The 19,962-nt window shown below is 36.0% G+C and overlaps 1 protein-coding gene across 2 annotated transcripts in view; it reads right to left on the bottom strand.

Annotated features, from left to right (window-relative positions):
* Positions 1-19,962, bottom strand: part of BABAM2 (BRISC and BRCA1 A complex member 2) — a 182,298-nt gene that overhangs the window by 30,752 nt on the left and 131,584 nt on the right. For both annotated transcript variants that reach the window (XR_003398138.1, XM_026846271.1), the window contains exons 7-9: positions 19,192-19,291; positions 17,179-17,249; positions 15,560-15,642 (exon numbers count right to left, since the gene is read on the bottom strand). Coding sequence is in view for 1 of the 2 variants with exons in the window: in XM_026846271.1 (XP_026702072.1) it covers positions 15,560-15,642; positions 17,179-17,249; positions 19,192-19,291 (254 nt within the window). In the remaining variant the exon portion in view is untranslated. The remainder of the gene's footprint in view (positions 1-15,559; positions 15,643-17,178; positions 17,250-19,191; positions 19,292-19,962) is intronic.

Below are 19,962 nucleotides of genomic sequence, written 5' to 3'. Positions count from 1 at the left end.
TCACAAAATACTTTTGTTTATGCTTTCCATTCAAGAAACAATCTTCTCTTTAACTGCTTTAGCCAATTCATTTTAGTGTCCCTATGGACATCAAAAGCATTATCGTTCTCATTTTACAGTTGTCTGAGACCTATAGTGGTTAAATGATTTGATAAAGGATGTCACATAAAGGACTCAGTCACATGACTTGGGAAAGATCTCAACTTGCTGTCATCTGCCAGACAAAAAAAACACCGCAAAACCAAAAACACCCTGCGAAGTCATTAATACCCAAAATATCTCACTAAAAATAAAAATCAGAACCTCTTAGTTCCCTTTGCTTATCACTGTCTCATGATCAGCTAGGTCTGGCAGAAAAATAAAATAGTCTACAACAGTTAATAATATGGTCAAAAAATGGTTTGTAACTTAACTTTTTCACTACTAGAGTTATAGTTTAGATCTACTTTTAATTTCAGGAGGCTTCAGAAATCTGTAAATTGAGTTATGACAACAGACATGGATTATTTACATTAAATGTCTAATACCAAAATTAACAAAAGAATGTGCATTTCTTCAGGTGTAGACTTCATTTACAAAGAACCTATGATTGTACTTTTGTTTTCCTCTAAATCACAACTCTTTAATTCTGCACAATGAAAGAACAGTGCAATGGAACAGTAACTCTCTGTAAATCTTAAATAGCAATGAGTGAAATAAATTAATGAGATTATAATTCATTTTTACAAGACTGTGTTCTCAGTATTCTCTCTTTGTCACTCCACAGTCCTTCTTCAAGAGAAGGAAAGACTCCGCAATCAATAAATAGGCTGTAGTAGCTGAAGTAATAATCAAAGCAGGGGGCAAAATCAGTACAAACAGAATTTGAAGAAAGCAAAAGGAACATTACAGGACTAAACCCATCCTTACGCGGAACAGGATCTCCCCTCTAGTATGCTTGATAATGCACTGTATTTTCTACTTTTAAATACTCATGGAGCAGAGATTCCAGAACTTCCTTTGAAATCTCCGCTCACAGACTGAGATATCAGTAGTAAGACAGGTTTTATTCTTCCAAATCACTTCATGTTTCAGTGTTTCTCATCATGTCTGAATACCTGGATGTGCATTAGCCAAACCATAGCTCCCTTTTCCCTAAATTACCCTCAAAACTCATTGAGTAAAACCATTTGTAGCTGTGAAGTACACAAAACCAAATGTGATATTCTAGACATACTCTCAAAATACAACAAATCACTGTGCACGACAGCATTTGCTCAGTTCATGACCCAGTGTCTGAGCTACACGTGATAACTCCCAGAGTCCTGGTGACTCAGCTCACACAGCAGCTTTCAGCAGATATTTAAGCAGTAATGACATGGGCAGAGTTCTCTTAATTTGAGGGCAGATCACTGCTGTAACAAAGGTTAGATTTGAAGATTGCTCTTTCAAATTCCTCTTTACAACATGATTATTAAATAGCAACTCTGAAAAATATTGGTGCATTGAGGCCATTTATCAACAAGCAAGCTGTCTCCTCACCTTGCTGATTGTACATGTGTGCTGAAGTCCTCTGAAGGACTTCACTGTGGAAAAGAACATGAAGCAAGGAGACAGGCTCTCCATTTTAACATTATAAATATACTTCTTCAGCTCTGAGTGCTTAAACTCTGTTCCTCTAGTGCATCTTTTTCCTTCTTAAGTACCATCTCCTTAAAGGAAAAATACTCTGCATGCTTGCGGATTTCATCACCGTGTGAAAGGAGTAATAAACTTTGGCAAAACACTCGAGTAATAGTTAGGTCCTTAGCTTTTTACTTGAGAATTTCTAACTTTCATTAACTTTCCTTTGAAAACCTCCATCTGCATAATGGGGGCAAGTAGCAGTTTTCTTCCTGTTACTTAAAACTAAAGGCTTGCACTTTAAAGTATCTAGCACCAGAAATGCTGTTTAAATAGATAATCAAGACATCACTTTCACTACAGAGATGCTTCCACTTATTACGAGAAGCCTTTTTTTTTACAAAAATATTCTTCTAGCAAAGGTACCCCACCAACATGTAACAGAAAACTTTTCTTTTGTTCTATTAACCAAAACCTATATAGGAATTTTCAGGAATTACTTACATTATAAACTGTTGAATCAGATAAGCAAATTAGATTTAAAATTGTGCATCCCACATTTGGCCAAGAGCAGTATTATCCTGAACTGCAAGTAGAGTTTTGAAAAATTTGATCTGCCTCTGTTTTCTAACACTACCCTCCACCTAAAATCGCCAAACTCCCATTTTCCTAAGTGAAGTATTTCCTTAATACAAGGTATGAGATGAATCCAGACCAATTAAAAAAAATCCTGTCCCTAACTGTGGAATACAACCACACCTAAAAGACCAGTAAACAGGAAATAGCCTTGAGTTGTAAACTGTTATACATATCTCAAGGTAGCCAGCTATTATTTCAGCAGTAGGAATGGAAGGCAAGAACTCACTTCCGTCACAGTGGATCCCTGTCCATTGACACTGTGAGTGCACAGAATACTTGAATTTGGGGTGAAGTGTTTTATTATACAGGAAAAATAAGTAAATATCACTGGTAACCAACACTAGCAAGGTGCTTTGAAGATAAAAGGTCAAATTCTGCTCATAGTCACATAGGTTGATGAAGAAATTTTTTTTTTTTTTTTTTTACCTGGTCATATAGGCAATCTGACTCAATCTGTGCATTAATACAAAATCAGATCTGTCTTCATGCGATATGTAAGGTGGCAAAGGTAAGTATTTGCATAATTACATCCCAGACAACATTTACACTTTGTCATGAAAAATGCATCATAGTTAAAAACAACACACTGCTTTTGTAAAACAACATCTGAACCAGGCAAACTATAAAAGCCTGCTTTGGTTTGGCATGCTAGTTACCTAAGAACTACAAAAATGTATTCATGTTGAATACAAGTACTATTTCCAAATAACAGCTGACTCACAGAGTACCCTGGTGATATGTCTGCAGAAAATAAGCAGATGAGTCATGTCTGTAAATTCCTGAAAGTACCAATAGACCCCTTGCTTAGTCATCTTTTGCTTGGATGCTGGGTTCACAAGCTCTGTAAACTATAATGAGGGATCTAGCTCTTAGTAGGACTCTCTCTCCCTTTTTTTCGTCTTCTAAACAGTGCAAATTATCTCCCTAAAAATAACTTCATCTACGTAAGTGAGTCACTTCAACTAGCAAGCTTACACAAGTCATGCAGTTAAGCAGTAATATTTGGTTATGAAGGTAAAAATCTTGCTGTCAAACTCAGATTTAAAACGAAAATTATGTCAGAGGAAGTCCTATTTGCTCCTTCTCTCACAGAAATAGAAACATTTCCTTTGGAAAATTTAAACAATTAGTTCATTCAGGAAAGTAAAGCTTTCTAATTCAGTTCCATGCTGAAAGTAATTTAATCCTGATGATTTCTTACTTTGGCTTTCCTAAGCATCACACTGTTAATATAAGTGGACCTCAAAGAATCAGACTGGAGAAAGAGGCCAATACCACAGTAAAACACTGCTTTCTCCTATGTTACAATTTACAGATCATTTTTTTAAAGTCAAGTTTTAGAAAGCCATAGTGTGGGGAAAATCACGTCTTTGTGAAAGCTCTACATGAGCAGAACATGGAGGGCTGTTTTGGGTAATTAAACATTGAGTAAATTCCTCAGTGATTGAACCCTAATTTTCCCACACAGTTCATAGGAAAGTAAAAGAAAAAGCACTTGCTTGTTGAGAATGAGTCATGTTGTAAAGAAACTTAATTACAGTTTATAAATAGTTGAAGTTGCTCTCTTTTTGAAACATAAGAAACTATCGAGAACTAACACACAGATTTGCTTTTCTTGACTTAGCATTTAATGCATACATATATTCAAAACATAGTTATCTTAAAGCCAAAATCCCAATTCATTAATAACTAAAAAGCTGTCCAATGAATCAGTAAGGTTTAATTGTTAATTTTCTTAAAGAACAACCATCTGAGACTGGGAACAAGTTACCTAGTTTGTTAAGCTTATGTCAACAACTAGAGTTGGTTTTGACACTCTTACTAACTCTAAAATAATATCATTAGCATCTGATTTTATAGGTTTTCAAACAGGATATGAAATGTGGAAGGCCTGTCTCGGCAAAAGCATATACTGGTGCTGTTACAGGGTTTCTGAAAGAAAAATGCTCAGAAGAAAAAGGCAGGTTTATCACAGTGCTCCCCTCTTCACTTTTAAGTACTGGAGAGAAGGGAAAACAAAACCACGCTTGAAATGCATGCTGACCATACAAATATTTCAGAGTACTTAGATGGCAATATTTAGAAAATTTTCCATATGCTGTTCCCCTGTTCTGGAGAAAAGGTTTATTCATCCTTTGTATGGCACTGGATAAATCTAGGTATTTATTTTCACAGAAGTCAACATTTACTCACTGAATGGTACGCATGATCTGAATGCTTGGATGATACTATGCTGGGTTTGAATCTGCTGCAGTTTACTGCACCTATAATCTTGTTTTGCACTCAGAAACACTGGCTGATCTCGATATTTTACTGCTGAGATTTCCACTTCTACAAGGTTTCACTGCCTGCCCAACCTTAATTCACGAGTTTAGAGGCTATTTAGGGATTCCAGACTGGGAATAAAGGAACAAGAAAAGGATAGTCAGCTTGTCTGCTGATGTAAAGTGCCAGCCTGTGGGATCCAATCCTTCTGAGATGTAATAGTAGATGATACTTCATATAGCCAAACACAACTGCTTCCAGTGTTGGCTGGTGTAGCAGGTACTTCAGAATCGATGATTACTCGACACGTGAAAAATTTTGTTTAAATTTTTCACCAGGAAAACGAGAAGAGTACAGGAAAGATGTGCGAAACACGAATTTCCAGAGAACACTGAACAATCTTAGCCTGATACTATCTGTTCTCTTCCCGAAATCCCCTGACTCACTCCTTACTTATCATACAACTTTGGCCAGAGACTGCCTCTGCATTCAAGTACTTCTGATGAAGTAAGTCATGGAAACAGGAAACACATATTCCAGGCTCCAGAACTGTCTCTTATTAGTATACATTCATCATCTTTTTTTCTTGTTCTTTTTTTGGTTCACCGAATTTCACATTCACTCTGCCTTTACTTGTAACTGAGCTCACACTGCTGGGAAAAACAACTTGTGGATTTGAATGTACTGCCTCAGACTGAAAAGTTCCTTGAACTCAGAGCTCTCCAGTTTTCATGATGTGTTAATGTGGATAAGACCCATGTGAATTTACAATGCAACTCGGTGGTAACACAGAGACCGTATTATATAATACTCCTCAAACACCCATCAAGCCTTATTTTAAAAAGAAATTTTCTGACATGACTTCTCCTATGAGAAAGCTATTCCAGACAGCCTGTACAACGGGTGAAAAATCTTCACCTAAGTTCAAGGGAAAACAGCAATCTTCACTTTTTACACAGAGACTCCAGTATAGAAGGTCTTCAGGACTGATCACTGTACCTACTGAGAAACCTGAACAGATTCAGCCACAAGCATTTTGGGAATGGTAGTGGCTAGCACAGATCTCTGCAAGGCAGGATTTTAAGGCTGTTTCGCATAGTGAATTTTTCCTTGACAATTCTGTGCTGAGGGCCTTTAACCTACATTCTACTGGCAAAAAATGAAAGGGTAAATTTGGCTCAAAACACACAGAGAATTACAAAATGTGACAGCTATCCTGCTTTAGTGTGTGATGATGTAGTCTTGCAAGAATGAGAGAGCAAGGATGACAAATAACATATCAATGGCATTAGTGTGGGACTTTAGGTTTACAGAGCACAGTTACAGCAATTTGACTGAGTTAAATACTATTAGGGATAACAGGTTATTTTCAGGAAGATGTTATTTTGAAATCAACATTTCAAAATTTCCAATGTGAAATGAAAAGCTGTGTATGGTATTTTAGCTGAGACACTTATGGCATTTTGGGTGTGTTGATAATCACAGCTGATTTTGAAATAATTAACTCTGCCCTTGCTAGGGGAAATATCCACCCCATTGGCAAAGTGAACAGTTGTATAGATGACAAAATACTTCCAAATGAATAATACAAAAATGCAATACTATCAATAAAGAAGCTACTTTTTTTCTTATCTGTATCAGTTATGTATCAACTGAATGTACAATACTAAACAATGGAAGATAAACACTGAAAGTGATTGTAATAATGGAAAAATGGCAATATTTGGAATTATAACAATTTATGTGAATATATAGAATTCATGGCTCCTTGTTTTGTACTGGGAAATGCATCTGGCAACAGAGCATCTCACTAAGGACACGGTCCTCTAACTGTATTTGTATAATGATTGATACTCAACAACACAAGATCTTTGTGACCTTTGTCAGCAAATATAATATTCAAGAATGGGAAGGGAACCCATGGAGATGTTTAAAAGATGGTTATTAGAAGGTCATTAGTAAGAATTCAGTTGGAATGAGAAAGTGGGAAATGGCTGAGGAACCTTTTCTTTAGCACAGATTTAACACACTACCTGCAGAACACGAGTTGGCTGACAGCAGTTATTAGGAGTGCTGGCAAATGCCCAGTTTGCAGTAACTTCAATGATGTTCATCGTGACATTAAAGAATACTTAAAGGAATCTTATTTTCCATATTTTTTCCCTCATCTTTTTTTAATTGGACAGAAATGACTGTCACTTATTGTCAGTCCAGGCTACATTCAAAATAAGAATTGGTTCTTCTTTTTTCAAAATTTTTGCACCAACAGCATATCCCTTTCCCTAATGTGTCTTATGACAACATCACATCCATGGGAATGGCCAACTTCAAATTCTGAGATACAGAAGTGGTTACTTTTAATTCCATCATTCTTAGACAGCCCTTATATATTTCTGAAGAACGGAAACTGAATTGTGGTGGATTAAACTATTCCAGCACATTACAGAGAGTAGATTTGTTTACTTGTGGATTTCAATGAGACTAGAATAAATTTATCACTTAGTTTTCCTTGGTTTGTTGGGATTTTTAAAAAAATATAAAGTAACCTGTTTTTAACTGAAGAGGACTGCATGAGTTGAAAGACTGTTGTTTTGTCTTGTGTTTCTCATTCCACTGATAATGGGAACTACCGTATAGTCTAGGCACCAATGGCAACTAGATATATGATTACTATTGTTTTGATTTTCTTTCAACGTAGGCAGATAATATGGTTGTAAAAATATCCCATGTCTTTATCATAACCTCTATCTTAAGTAACCCATCCTTCACACAAAACCAGCATTTTAAAGAAATGTGACAAAAATAGTTTAAATACCTTTAGTTACAGTCATGTGCTGAAGACAGAGTATCTAATTCTTTGTTTAGTCTTACAGAGGAACTAAGTATCAGATCAAATCAAGATATTCTTCAAGCAGTTTCCAGCTATGAAGTCAAAAACCATGAAAAAGTGATGTAACAACTCAAAAACTGCTTTATAATGTCTTCTTGCTTTGAAGTGTTATCACCCACCTCAACAATGTCGTACTCTTTTGGATTTTGACAGCAAGACTGGACTACCTCCTAAAAATATCCCATGGAAAATTTCATAGTCCTATATTAAGCCCAAAGAAATGGCACAATGGCCTCACAGGTCTTTTCCTTCTCTAATTTCTGAAACCTTGATTATTTTAATTACGAGAAAGGCTTTTTATTTTTACCTCACTAGCTTCAGCTACTGACATCTATTTTGCTTTATTTTTACTTCAAATTCTCAAAGATTTTCATTCCCTCCCCCTTCCGTTTTTATTTCCTTTTATTGTTTCTTCTGTAACAGTTTCTATAGTAACTTCTCTAAGTGCTGATGAGATTGATGCTACTAAAAGCTGCTGCTTCTCCATCTGAATTGCTTGAAGCTTATACTTTACATACAGTTGCAGTTGTTATGGGTGTAAAAAGCAAGCTGTGCCCTTTCTTGGCATAGGCTGGTGACCACTGCATGTAATTGTTGGAGAAAAGGCAAAAACTTTTTCTCTGTTTTCCAAGTAGAGACACAGTGCTAAATGCTGAGAAGCTTTATATTACTTTCCAGCAGGACAGGAAGACTCCTAAAGCATGTTTTTACCTGAAAAGCAGCTGTGCAAAAACATTGGCTTCTCTCACCGACATTTTATTAAGCTTACGAGGCTTGCAAGTAAATTCTTTTTCCTGTTTTAAATGCTGCCTGGAATTTGAAAGGAAACTGATTTATTTCATTGTCATCTGTGATCAACGTGACATTATCCTGCAGGTCAAGAGGACCCTCTGCTAACACAAAACGACCCTTTGCTGACATGCACGCTATCCTGTTCTTTCTACTCAACTCCATGTGGGATTACAGTTTTCAAATCTCATCACAGTGTAATCTCGCCCCACCCAGCCTAGCCAACTGGTGACAAAGGAGGCAGAAAAGCAATTTAAGCATTCCTTCTCTCATTTAGACATCTAAGCATCTTTGTGATCACTTCCATCTGTAAACCAAGGTGTATTTATTATTATTCAAAAGTAAATTGTATTTATCTATTTCATAAAAGGCATGCAGCAGTTGCCTTTGTGTGCTACTGCTGTGTTACATACGGATTCTTAGAAAAAGTTTACTTTGATGACAAAGTAACTGTCATTGAGGAGAAAGAAGAAGAAGATAGGGAAGAAAGATTAAGAAAAGCAGCTCTTATTTCTAGAAATGTCGTATCTCTAATAATCATGTGGTATTCTGTATCACCCTGTTTTTTTTCTGAAAGCACTGTCTGGTGTTGAACCCAAGACTGATTCCCGTGAAATCATGCTCATCAACTCCTTTCCAGACTAAAAACAAAATATTTGCTTTCTACTTGCTACTATGAGAAATTTTCAACTTGCTATATCTCACACCTTTAATGTAGTTCTCACCTTAGAGAAAAACTATCTGTGAATGTCATGTGAGACGTCAAAATGTGTAGACACAAGACACAGACATAGAGTAAGAAGAAAAAGTACTATGATCTGTACTAAAATCCCAGCTTTGTCAATGACTCTTTGTGACCCAATTACTTTTTTTTCAAAAATTGCGTGGATAAAATAGGATTATATCACTTCCCTATCTCAGGCATCTTTTCTGAGAATTTGTTAGTTATCTGTCATATACTTGGGCACCTAGTAGTAGCACTCCAGATATATCTATTAGATGAGAAAAAGCAATAGTTCACTTTTCTGAAAAGTGCAATTTTATAAGAAGTTATTACAAAACCTTTCAGTCCATTTGTTAAAGTGCTCGTAGTTCCTGGAAGAACATTAATTAATGTCTACAGCAATATACTACAGTTTGAAAGGTATGGCAAATATATGGGTTTCTCAGAAATTAAAAAGGCAATATCCACAGCAAAGTGACACTTAAAAATTCTTTGCTAGTCCATGCACATAAGGCCATCATAAAATACTCATATAACCAAATTCTTACCAAATTCTTGATTACTGTTGCTGTCCGTATCAAGTTTTATAAACCACCTTGTGTCCATTCTCCCATTTTTAGCAGAATTTAAAATATTAACTCAAAACTATTTTATAGTGAGTGACATGATTACAAAATGAACATGGAGAAACAGAAAAAGAGGAAAAGAAAAGCTCTGTTTTCAGGTTCACTTGCATCCAATATGAATACCTAAATATGGAAAATCTCATTCAGCTCACGTACAAGTAAATACCCAGAATGGAATCAAAGGAACATAATGTTTAATGTACTGTTAATGACAAAAATTAAATTATTGGCTTTCAATACAAATTTCAAACTAAATCTAGTTGTCAGTGCCCCTTAGAAATAAAGGAGAAAAACATGAAACAGAGAAAATGATCAGCAAAACGCCAATTTATTTCCAAATGCTGCAATACAGTCCTGGGATTAGCCCCTGCCTCTACCTAGTTAAGTGTAGAACTGTGTGCCTGTGACTCAGGCCACTTTTCCATCATGCTGCCTGATCCGCAGCACCGCAGTGTATCCGCAGCTTTCACTGACTTAAGTGGTATGCACCTCACTACACAGGGAATTGTCAGAGAATGCTTTGTTTTGTGGTGATTAAAACGATATACAAAGTTTTGAAGAGACCCCCTCTGCTCTGGGTATATTTTGCTATAGGCAGAACGACGTGCTCAGGAACTCTCAAAACCAGATTCAAAGAAATACATGGTACTGACTACAAGCACTGAGAGTCAGAGGAAAAGAATGCCTCATAAAGACATTTATCTGCTTGCTGAACAGTCAAAAAATTACTCTCAAGCACTAGATCCAAATGGCTTTTGACTTCTGCCAGCCAGTTTTACATCACTGGGGCTTTGTTAATCTTCAGTTTCTCATTTAAGAACAAAATGACATCCCTATACAATCTTTGCAGACTTTTTTTTTTTTTTTTGGTCAGTACTGAACTTCTCATACTGGACTTCTAAACCATGTATTTTGTTATGCTTGATATTTCTGCTGAACTATCCTGCTTTCCTGACACTACCAGACATCACTCCATTCTCCAATAACTTGTTATTCACCTTGTCGTGTTCTCTCTTTTTTCCTTTCCCTTAGTTTTCATGGAGTCATAAATTTCCATTTTCATTTAAGGAACAATGAGAAGAATAAAATAAAAGCACTATGTAAGCAAGCCAAAACACCTCATTAGATAAAAGCTCACAGAAGTGATTTAATGTAAATATTCCACTCAACACTTGGCCCTTTTACAGTAAATGACTGAGGCAGACAACAGTTTATTTTTCCATACCTTTCCTTGAAGAGGCTTTTCTTTCACAATCAGACTAACTTCCCTGAAGAAGTAGAGCCAATGCAATCTGAATTTCCTCCAAAGACTTTTTTCCTGGAGTTTTAAGTGTTAATTGTGATGACTGCAGGCACTGATATTGATGAAGAAGGCTATCTTCCTTTCAGCTTCCAAAAGATATGTGAGCAAATCTTACATGACAGAAAACTGAAAAAAATGTATCTCTAAAACTACCAACCCCACTCAAATGGTTATTCATACTCTGGTAGCACACAGGAGTCATTGAGCATTTTCCAACTGCATTGAATACTGTATCAAAACAACAAACACCAGCTACTTCTAACATTTACATTTAACAAGATCTATAGGTCCTATATAACAGAGAGGGCTCAATGACCAAAACTACAGGCAGATAAAGGTATACTGAAGCATTTACAGGAATGTTTACACAAAGCAGTCTCATGCTCTGGGTTCCAAATTGCTCGGATTAACAAGTATTTCTTAAACATTTTTATTATTTCAGTGACTGTGAAGTTATTACTGTAGGCATGTGTGTGGTTTATCAAATAGGAATCTGCAGAAGCAATTTCAAGAAGAACATTAAGTACAATCTTAGATGAAAGAAAATACTTCTGCCTTCTCACACAAGCTTTCCTAAACCTAAATAGCAAACACTAAGTGATCAGACGCATGTTCATCTAGGAAAAATCTTCAGTTTAAGACTTGCTAGACATTTACTACCACAAAGTCTAACTTGTTTATTTAAACAGCTGCAGGAGGAATAGATGAAGGGGCTGATGCATGCTCATTAGCTCTGTTCTGTTGACCTTTTAGAGGTAGGGCAATCTCCTGTAAAGGGCAGGTAACATCTTAAACTACACCAGGTGCCTGAAAAATTAACATTTACCTAAATTATAAGGATTATTGTTGCTCTAATGAATGACTAAAACAATATCTGAAGTCTAAAGAGTTATTTCTGCTTGGGAAGGGAACTGATAGAACAAATTACTTCTTTAACACGTATCTGTTTATTTACAGTGAGCGGGCATACATTCCTCTTTCTCTGAACACTGCTGGAATAAAGTGTACTTTCTTTGCACAGTAGTGTAAACTTGTCTTCCCAGCTACTAATGTTTCTTCCCCAAATGTCCTATTTTTTTGCCCTCCTCCGAAGCCACACCTGACAAACATGGCTACCAAAAATTCTTTGTATCTTTATTTTCCAAGCTGCTTTTCTGAGGCTGTGGACACATGTGCTAATCCAGATCCAAAAAAGGCTTATGTGAGTGAACCCCAATTGTTTAGCTCAGGTCATCAATTCAAGACAGCGCACTGACTCAAACTGCTCTGCTGACAAACATTTGAAGATAGCAATATCCAAACTGGAATGCATCAAAAACTGGCATTGATGACTTCCACCAAAAAAAACAGGAATTCAGAAGCAAGTGCCAGCCCAAAGCCTGATACGCATAGGTATAACCTCCTATAACCCAGTTAATGCTCTAGGCCCCTTGCTTGCTTCTCTCTCCTGTGTAAAAATCTCCTTCTTGACAAGATGTTGCCTATTTCTGATCTATTCTCTGACAGAGGTAACCACATAACTGCACAGATAGGTAAGAGGGTGGACAAAAAGCTGTTTCAGTTGGCACTCTCATAGCACTCGTGAACTAAACTTTAGCTTTTACATGACCAGCACTTTGGACCTCCTGGGTCACTGTTACCCAATGCAGAACCTGAGCTCCTTTAGTTAGCCATGCTCAGTGGCAGCAAGTGTTCCCACCAACATCACCTGAGATCCCATACAAACAATATATAGCTTCCAACATTCTCCATCCCCTGAAACACTGTTCAATGAAATAAAGCCTTTTTAGTTTAATAACTGACATTTTCAAGATGTCTTAAATAACTAACTGCTAAAACAACCAGTGTTTCATTTGGTATTGCAACCGGTCCAACTTCTGTCAACCTCCTCTCTGCAGATAACCTAAAAATCTCGTAAAACAAAAATTAATCTTTGAAAAGCCTATACACAGGCTGCTTTGGAGTCCTATTCTAATGTCCATACCAATAAGGCTACTTAATTCTTAACTGTGTACAGATAATGTAACTTGTGTTTATATTTATATATGGTGTAAATACACAGAATGTGTGCAGGAACCAGAATATGAAGAAATATCTATCTCCAAAAGCTAATCATAGCTGGTTTATAAATGAGAAAGAAATCAGCAGTATTTTGAAGTTTACTTAAAAAGCTTCATACTGAGACTTACTCATAAACAGTATCAATATCAAAAGCACTAAGCCTGATTAACGATTTCCTCTTCCATGTGGATGCATGAACTTCTCTGAATGTTTATTTCTTCTCTCATATATTTGAAAGCACTTGATCAATTTTTAGAACTAAACCACTAAAGCAACAGTTCCTTTGACTGCTCTTTGATCTAATATAATAACTTCAGCAGTTACATTAATTCAATGATTAAGTTTGCAATTGGGCAGCTCTTCAGTGTTTTAAGGTAGAGAGGGTAGACTTTGCTCTTTATTCTATAACTACTGCACAAGTTATTTATTTTTTTTTTTAGCAAGGGAAATTGTTCTGAGGTTATTGGGCTTTGGCAATCCAGAACTACGTTCCCATTTCTCTTACCTTTATTTCAGTTTACTCAATGAAACAATTCTGAGTAATTTCACTGTACTTCTAATGTGTTTTGCTTCCTAGTTTCCAAACAAATTTGTAACTTTGAAAGCAAATAGTTGCAAAAAAGCCCCCAAATTATTTTTGAAATCTCTGAATTTATCTTTTAAAGGAAACACAACTCAGGGAAATACAAGTATAAACTTAGGGTTTATATGTCACATTCTCAATTAAAGCTAAAATTTTAACCAAAATTAAGATGTCAATAAAATTTTCTACAGTTCCTTTAATTTGATTTGCCACGGTACTTGCTGTATACTTACCTATTTATTCTCCTCTGAATACTTTATCTACATACTATAGTAAATATATAAAGTAGAACAGTTTTCAGCTTACGGTTATCTCTCCCAGACATTTTATTAGACGCTTGCTAAATATTCAACCATAATATACATAGTTATGTCAGTGGTTAAGAGATGAAAGCCTACATTACTTCACTCAGGAAATGAAGTGCAGGTTTCGGTCCTTTCATTGCAATATCCTTCAGTGCATGGAACATAAATGTTTTTGCAGTGGACTGTTCAACAAGCGGGTTATGCAATGGCTTACACAGCTAAGTCACTAGATGATTTTTAAAGCCACAGGGTTAATACATAGTGATAAACTATTCAGTTATAATTGTAGCTTTCATGCCAGTTAAATTAAGCACTGTGACTATTACCTAGTTAAAACATACTCTGTTATTTAACCGAAATTCAAATTTTGATTCCCCTGAAATCTCAGTGCTTCAACACCTGTTAAGCTATATTGTCCCACAGCAAAAATCAAATCCAGGAATTTTAACACTGATTAAATTAAGCAAAACACTGGGGGGTAAGAAAGGTAGGAAATCTTCAAGAAGTTTGTACATGAAGAAGCAACATCTCATAGAAGACAATCGCCCAGTGACCAGTTCTCAGTTGTAGTTGAAGAGTAAGTAATGATGTAGTAAGGACAATTTTTTAAAAAAATATCAGCTTTATTTCTTTTTTCCCCAAATATAAATCATACTAATATAATGGAAGTTTTTTAATTTCAAGTTTGAGTTTTCTAGACCTCTTATGGTCATTACTGTCTGGAAGTCTTAGGTGACAAAAAAGAAAGGGATCAGTGAGACCATTTTTTATATCTCCATTACAATGCAGGGTGAAGGACTCTGAACAATGGCAATCCCCACTTCTTGCTTTAAAAACTCTGGGACAAATTTCTATAATGTCATTAAGACATCATTAGTTTCCCACATGAAAAGTGAGCCCACAATCAAAAATGACGTAATCTGAAATATTCCGGTGATAGAGTGTTAACAAACACCGATGTTCCAGCTGCCCAGATTGCATTGTAATTATTTTAAACAAAGATAAGTAGGGTTAAAATAAAAAATAAAGGATAATGACTGAACTTCCCCAGACCAAAATGCCCTTGATACCTCTGAATTTCACATTACCATAAAGAAAAATAATTGCTACATAAATTAACAGGTATAAGGCAGTAACAAAACCACTTACTAATTTCCACATGAAGTAATTTCTATATATTTATTTAATTAAGAATGTCTTTTTGAAAGTAATACAATCGTGGTTTAAAAATTTCAAATTACAACAAATCTAGCTACATACTGAAGCAAACTGTTAGATAGTTTTGCCACACACTTTCAGTCTAGGAATAACTTCTGGCTCCTAAAGGCATTGTAGTATTTTCTCATTTAATAGGTTTTTCCTACACTAAAGTGTCTTTACTATTACTATCAATGCATTAATTCCTGACAATTACAGAGATTTTAGGTATTCCCAGGTTATGTATACCATTGGTCCTTATTCTTGACACTTTTGAAAGGATGAGTTACAACTATGAACTTAGCCTTGATTCAAATTACCAGAAAAACTTCCCAGGATGCTTTTGGTGTTCTGTAAAGCAGGCAGTACACTATTGATTGTGGATCCTCTCCTCTTCTCCAAATACAATCAGGATTTTATGTTTTCAAAGTGTCATGGTCACATCAAAAATATATTAAGCACTGGATAAAAACAGCTAAAACTTTAAAATTGTTTCCTGTAATTGTATTTTTTCCCTTCTGAACTAGTATCTTCAAGAGGATAGACATTTATGCCGGAAGCAAAGTGTTACTCACTGTGAACAAGGAAGCAAAAATCTTTCCACATCAGCAACAGAGTAAGCTTTGTGAAGCCTTCTGCATCGTATTCCACCACACCACTATCAACAACAACAACAACAAAAAAACCCAAAATAAATATAATTTTTACCTACCATTCATTCTAATACTGAATGATAAATATGTAAATTCTGTATTATAGTGATTACTTTTTTTGCTTGTTTGTTCAGAAACTTTCAATATTTGCTTTATTTATTAACAGTTACAATTTTCTAGCTAAATGAAATTTAGATTAAATTTTTAATCTTAATGATCTTCTTATTTATGCTGTGGTACTGGTAGTTTCTTACCTGAAGAAAAGCTATATTCACTTTACATAAATACACTTTAGAATGAAAGGAGACCTGCTAAAGAATCTGCAGTACTAAATTGGTAAAAACTTTATACACACAAATTCCCTGTATGTTACTCTGATTAAGATATTTTATTAACTCTGTAGTAATTGACAGGGTAAAACTGAAAAGGCACAGTCTGAGAAGAATTTAAATTTGAAAATTCAAAAGACTATATATACAAAAAAGCAAAGCATGAGACCATACAAAAAATTAAATAGGTAAGAGCTGTTTGGTAGACAGATTGAAAGTTTCGACTCTAAGGAGTCAAGATTCTCTGAAAATTTCAAGCAGTATCAGGACTCAGGAACCACTTCACAAGTGAAATAAAATCACAGGCACACCTGGGCCATTTCTAGACTGTGGTTTTCTCAGAAGAAAAATAAATATCTTGTTTTCATAAGGATTGAGCTTTCATGGACTCTTTTATCTATTCATATATTCAGTTCAAGTCATTGTTCTCTCTCTGTATTTGTATAAAATTTGGGTGCATGCTAGAAGCCACCTGTCATCTTATCCTCACTTGAGAGACCTGAGATTTGAAGGGCTCCTGAATATCCATGCCATTTGGCATCATCACTTGGAAGCAGAAACCCTCTCCTCAGAGTGAAGTAAAGCACTACTGGTCAGGCAATTGCTGTTGTATTGGCTCCTGGGCTCCTGCTCAAGTCAGGATTTAGGTGGGAAACCAAAGTGTCTACCCTTCACAGTGCCAAGGCACACCTGATTAGTTGATGTGTCATCATGCCAGGCCATGGACCTTTGAACGGTAGGAATTCAACACGACCCAAGAGCCCCTTCTCTTGAGAGACAAGATACTACTTGGTGGTGGGAGCAGCTGATCTCCCAGTCCTGCCTTTATGCTAGTGGTTTCTGGCTCCTGCAAGGCTTGGAACAATACCCACCTTCCTATCCTCCCACCTTAGTCATCGCCTATTACTGTAAGACCCCTCCAGTCATTTATTCAGAGATAAGCACATTTCTTTCGCATGAGGAGAAAATCCCTACTGTCCTTTTCCCATAATCAGCTATTTTCTAGCAAAATCAGATCGGCAACTGGCATAGAAGTTATGCTGAACTTCATTCCAGTACCACTACAGAGAGACAATCTATGCATGTGATTCTGTGAAAAATGACCAGATTTCATCTTATCTAGTGGACAGCAGTTACACAACCAAAGACTGTATGAGGAAAACCACACTTTTCCCCATGCTACAGAAAATAATGCATCAAAAGAAAACTTACGTTCCAAAGTGACTCAGGAAAGCTGCGATATACTCTCTTCTCTTATGGTATCCCTGAATAACATATTGCACCTTAAAAAAGAAAGACAGAAACAAATCAAGAGCTATAAAAACATTAAAAAGCTCCCTATTTGTCATATATTCCTCATTAAGGAAGATTGATGTTTGACATGGTAATTGTTCCGAATCCTACATTTAGCTTTCACAATTTCCCTAAAGAATCCTAAAATGCCTCTACAGGATCAAACAGTGGATCTCACACACCGAAAATCTTGAAAAGAAATCTCTTCACTCCTGAGTGAAACTTTCACAATACATTGAAACACTGTTTAACTGCACAAGATAGAGTGAAGAAAAGAAATGCATGACCTTGTGTTGATGAAATTTGAGCAGGTAGCTGAGATAGGCAAATCATAATTACCTGAACTAACAGTTGGTTAAGTGTCAAAATAATATTCTGGTTATAAAAGAAAAGGAAAAAAAAATTCACAACTGATCTTGGATGTTTTCTGAAGACTGCACCTCCAACAAAATCTTCTTAACAGTAATCTCTCTCAGTGGTTTCATGCTGACTCAGGGAGACACCTACTCAACTGCGAGCATCAATTTCTGAGGCATTCTGGGTTTTGAAAGGCTTCCATCCTGGCACAGACAAAATCCAACAATGCTAAACTTGGAAGACTTAAGGCAAAGTTCGCCTTGCACCATGTATGTTTTCTTATTGATTTGAATGGGATTACTTAGCAGAACAGTGTGAACAGAGTTTGACCCATAACAGAAACAGTGCACGTGTTGTCAGGCTGCAAGAGCATCTGGTTTAAAGCTGGTTACTTCAAGTACTTATGGTATGGTTTCATATGTGAATCCCTTTACCTTCCAGAATGGAAACTAACATTTTAAAAAACATTTTTTTCCCCACTGAACATGAAAAAAACAGGAAGAATATTTTTTTTCTTGGCTATGGTAATACTAAAATTCCTTGGCTAGCAAATGCTTTCCTAAATTTTTTGAAAAGGCCTTGATATAATAATTCCTGAGAGCTATCTTGTACCCCTCAAAGATAAATTTTTTTAGAAATTTATTTCATAAAAAACCTATGATTATTTTGAAGGCTTTGTGTAGGATCTGAAGTGTTATTTTGAAAAAAAAAACCATATAAGTTTGCTTAAGTGACTTTAAAAAAGGATAAAACCAGTCCTGTGTACTTGTAGATTTTAAAAACAGAAAGTAATTTTAAGAGAGAACCACAACAAAACAAGTCTAAAGATAGATTCCAATATAATTATGGAAACACATTTTGAAGAACTTTTTCTAAAAGATAAAATTATTTTCCTCATTTGGACAATTGAAGGTAAAAATAACATACAAATACAAAGAGGAGGTCTATAACAGGCAGATTCCTAGACATCGGCCCCTAAGCTTTCCTTTGAAAATTACACTTAAATGGAGAAGCTTTCAAAATACTGTACTCACTCTTTTTTGTTTAAACAGTAAGCTAACCAGAACACAACCTTTTCATCAACCTTAGGTAGCTATTACTATATAAACATCCAAATAGACTGCCGATTCAGTTCATTTGGATGAAACATCTGAGAAGAAAATCACTGAAATACACTGAAAACCTACAACGATGACTACAGTATGAAAACTTCCAGCTGGAAAAATAACATGCAGACTACACATTTGTATTTACTAATAAAATAGTTTGCTACAATGTAGTGTTGTATGATACAATAAATTTTATTCTAAATCCTAACATGTCACACACACTAAGAAAAATCCACTCCAGGCTCTGATCCCAAACACTCTTGTTTGCCTAAAAGAATCATTATATTCAATGCCTTGCTTAGGTGCTCAACTCTTACCAAGGTATTCTTTGTGTAGTTCACAAGTATACCCTGCTTCAACTATCTGGCAGAAGAAAAAGCATGTCTATGGAAATGCTATAGCGTATTACTACAATACAGTACCGCATATAAGGGAAAGGAAAATTGAGTACTCTTTACTAACTTACCTTGTTTGTTAGCAGCTGGCATACTTGGGGTACATAGTCGATGAGACAACCTCCACCAGGAAAGGCTGGGATGTGAAGGGCAGATGATCCTCCAAGTGCACTAGAAACAGATGTTAATGTAACAGTATATTACATGTACAGTCCCTGGGATTTGAAAGTGCTTTCTACACTGTCCACTTTCCCTGTGCTTAAAGTCAAAGGGCCACGATGAGGAAGTGGGTTTTATGCTGTGGTGATATAAAAAATATTGAATTATACCATTTGTAAAAACAGGTTATACCATGATCCAATGTAAATAAACTACTTTAATCAAGGGTATCACTAATTCAAAGCATTCTCTCAGGACATAGCTTTTTCACTGTAAACAGTTCTGTTTCTTAGCCCTCGTCAGTAAGATGCAGAGAACTGTAGTTAACATACCTTGTTATTGTGGGAAGAGAGGACTTTGAGTCTTGAATTATTCAGAAACTCACCTTCAGTCAAACCAGCTAAGACCAAGCAAAATAATTTGGACTGAGGAGTAAGAGATGGCCAGATGCATGTCAGCCATGCCATCTACTCCAGTTTTGGGCCTCTCAGTACAACACAGATGTTAACCAACTAGATCAAGGTAGCAGTGGGCCATAAGGTTATTACGTACACAATGTAAGGGGGGGGATGCTGAGAGAAATGGGTTTGTCCAGTCTTTAGAGAACACTGGGGAGGGGGGGGGGGAAACTTTTCCAGCAGAAGTAAGACTTGAACAGTATCTTTTTTTTTTTTTTTAAACAG

Source organism: Athene cunicularia (assembly GCF_003259725.1).
Source record: "Athene cunicularia isolate RWA chromosome 3 unlocalized genomic scaffold, athCun1 chr3_part1, whole genome shotgun sequence".
Lineage (NCBI taxonomy): Eukaryota > Metazoa > Chordata > Aves > Strigiformes > Strigidae > Athene > Athene cunicularia.
The sequence above is the reverse complement of the archived record's forward strand: the minus strand, read 5'-3'. Positions and strand labels throughout refer to the sequence as shown.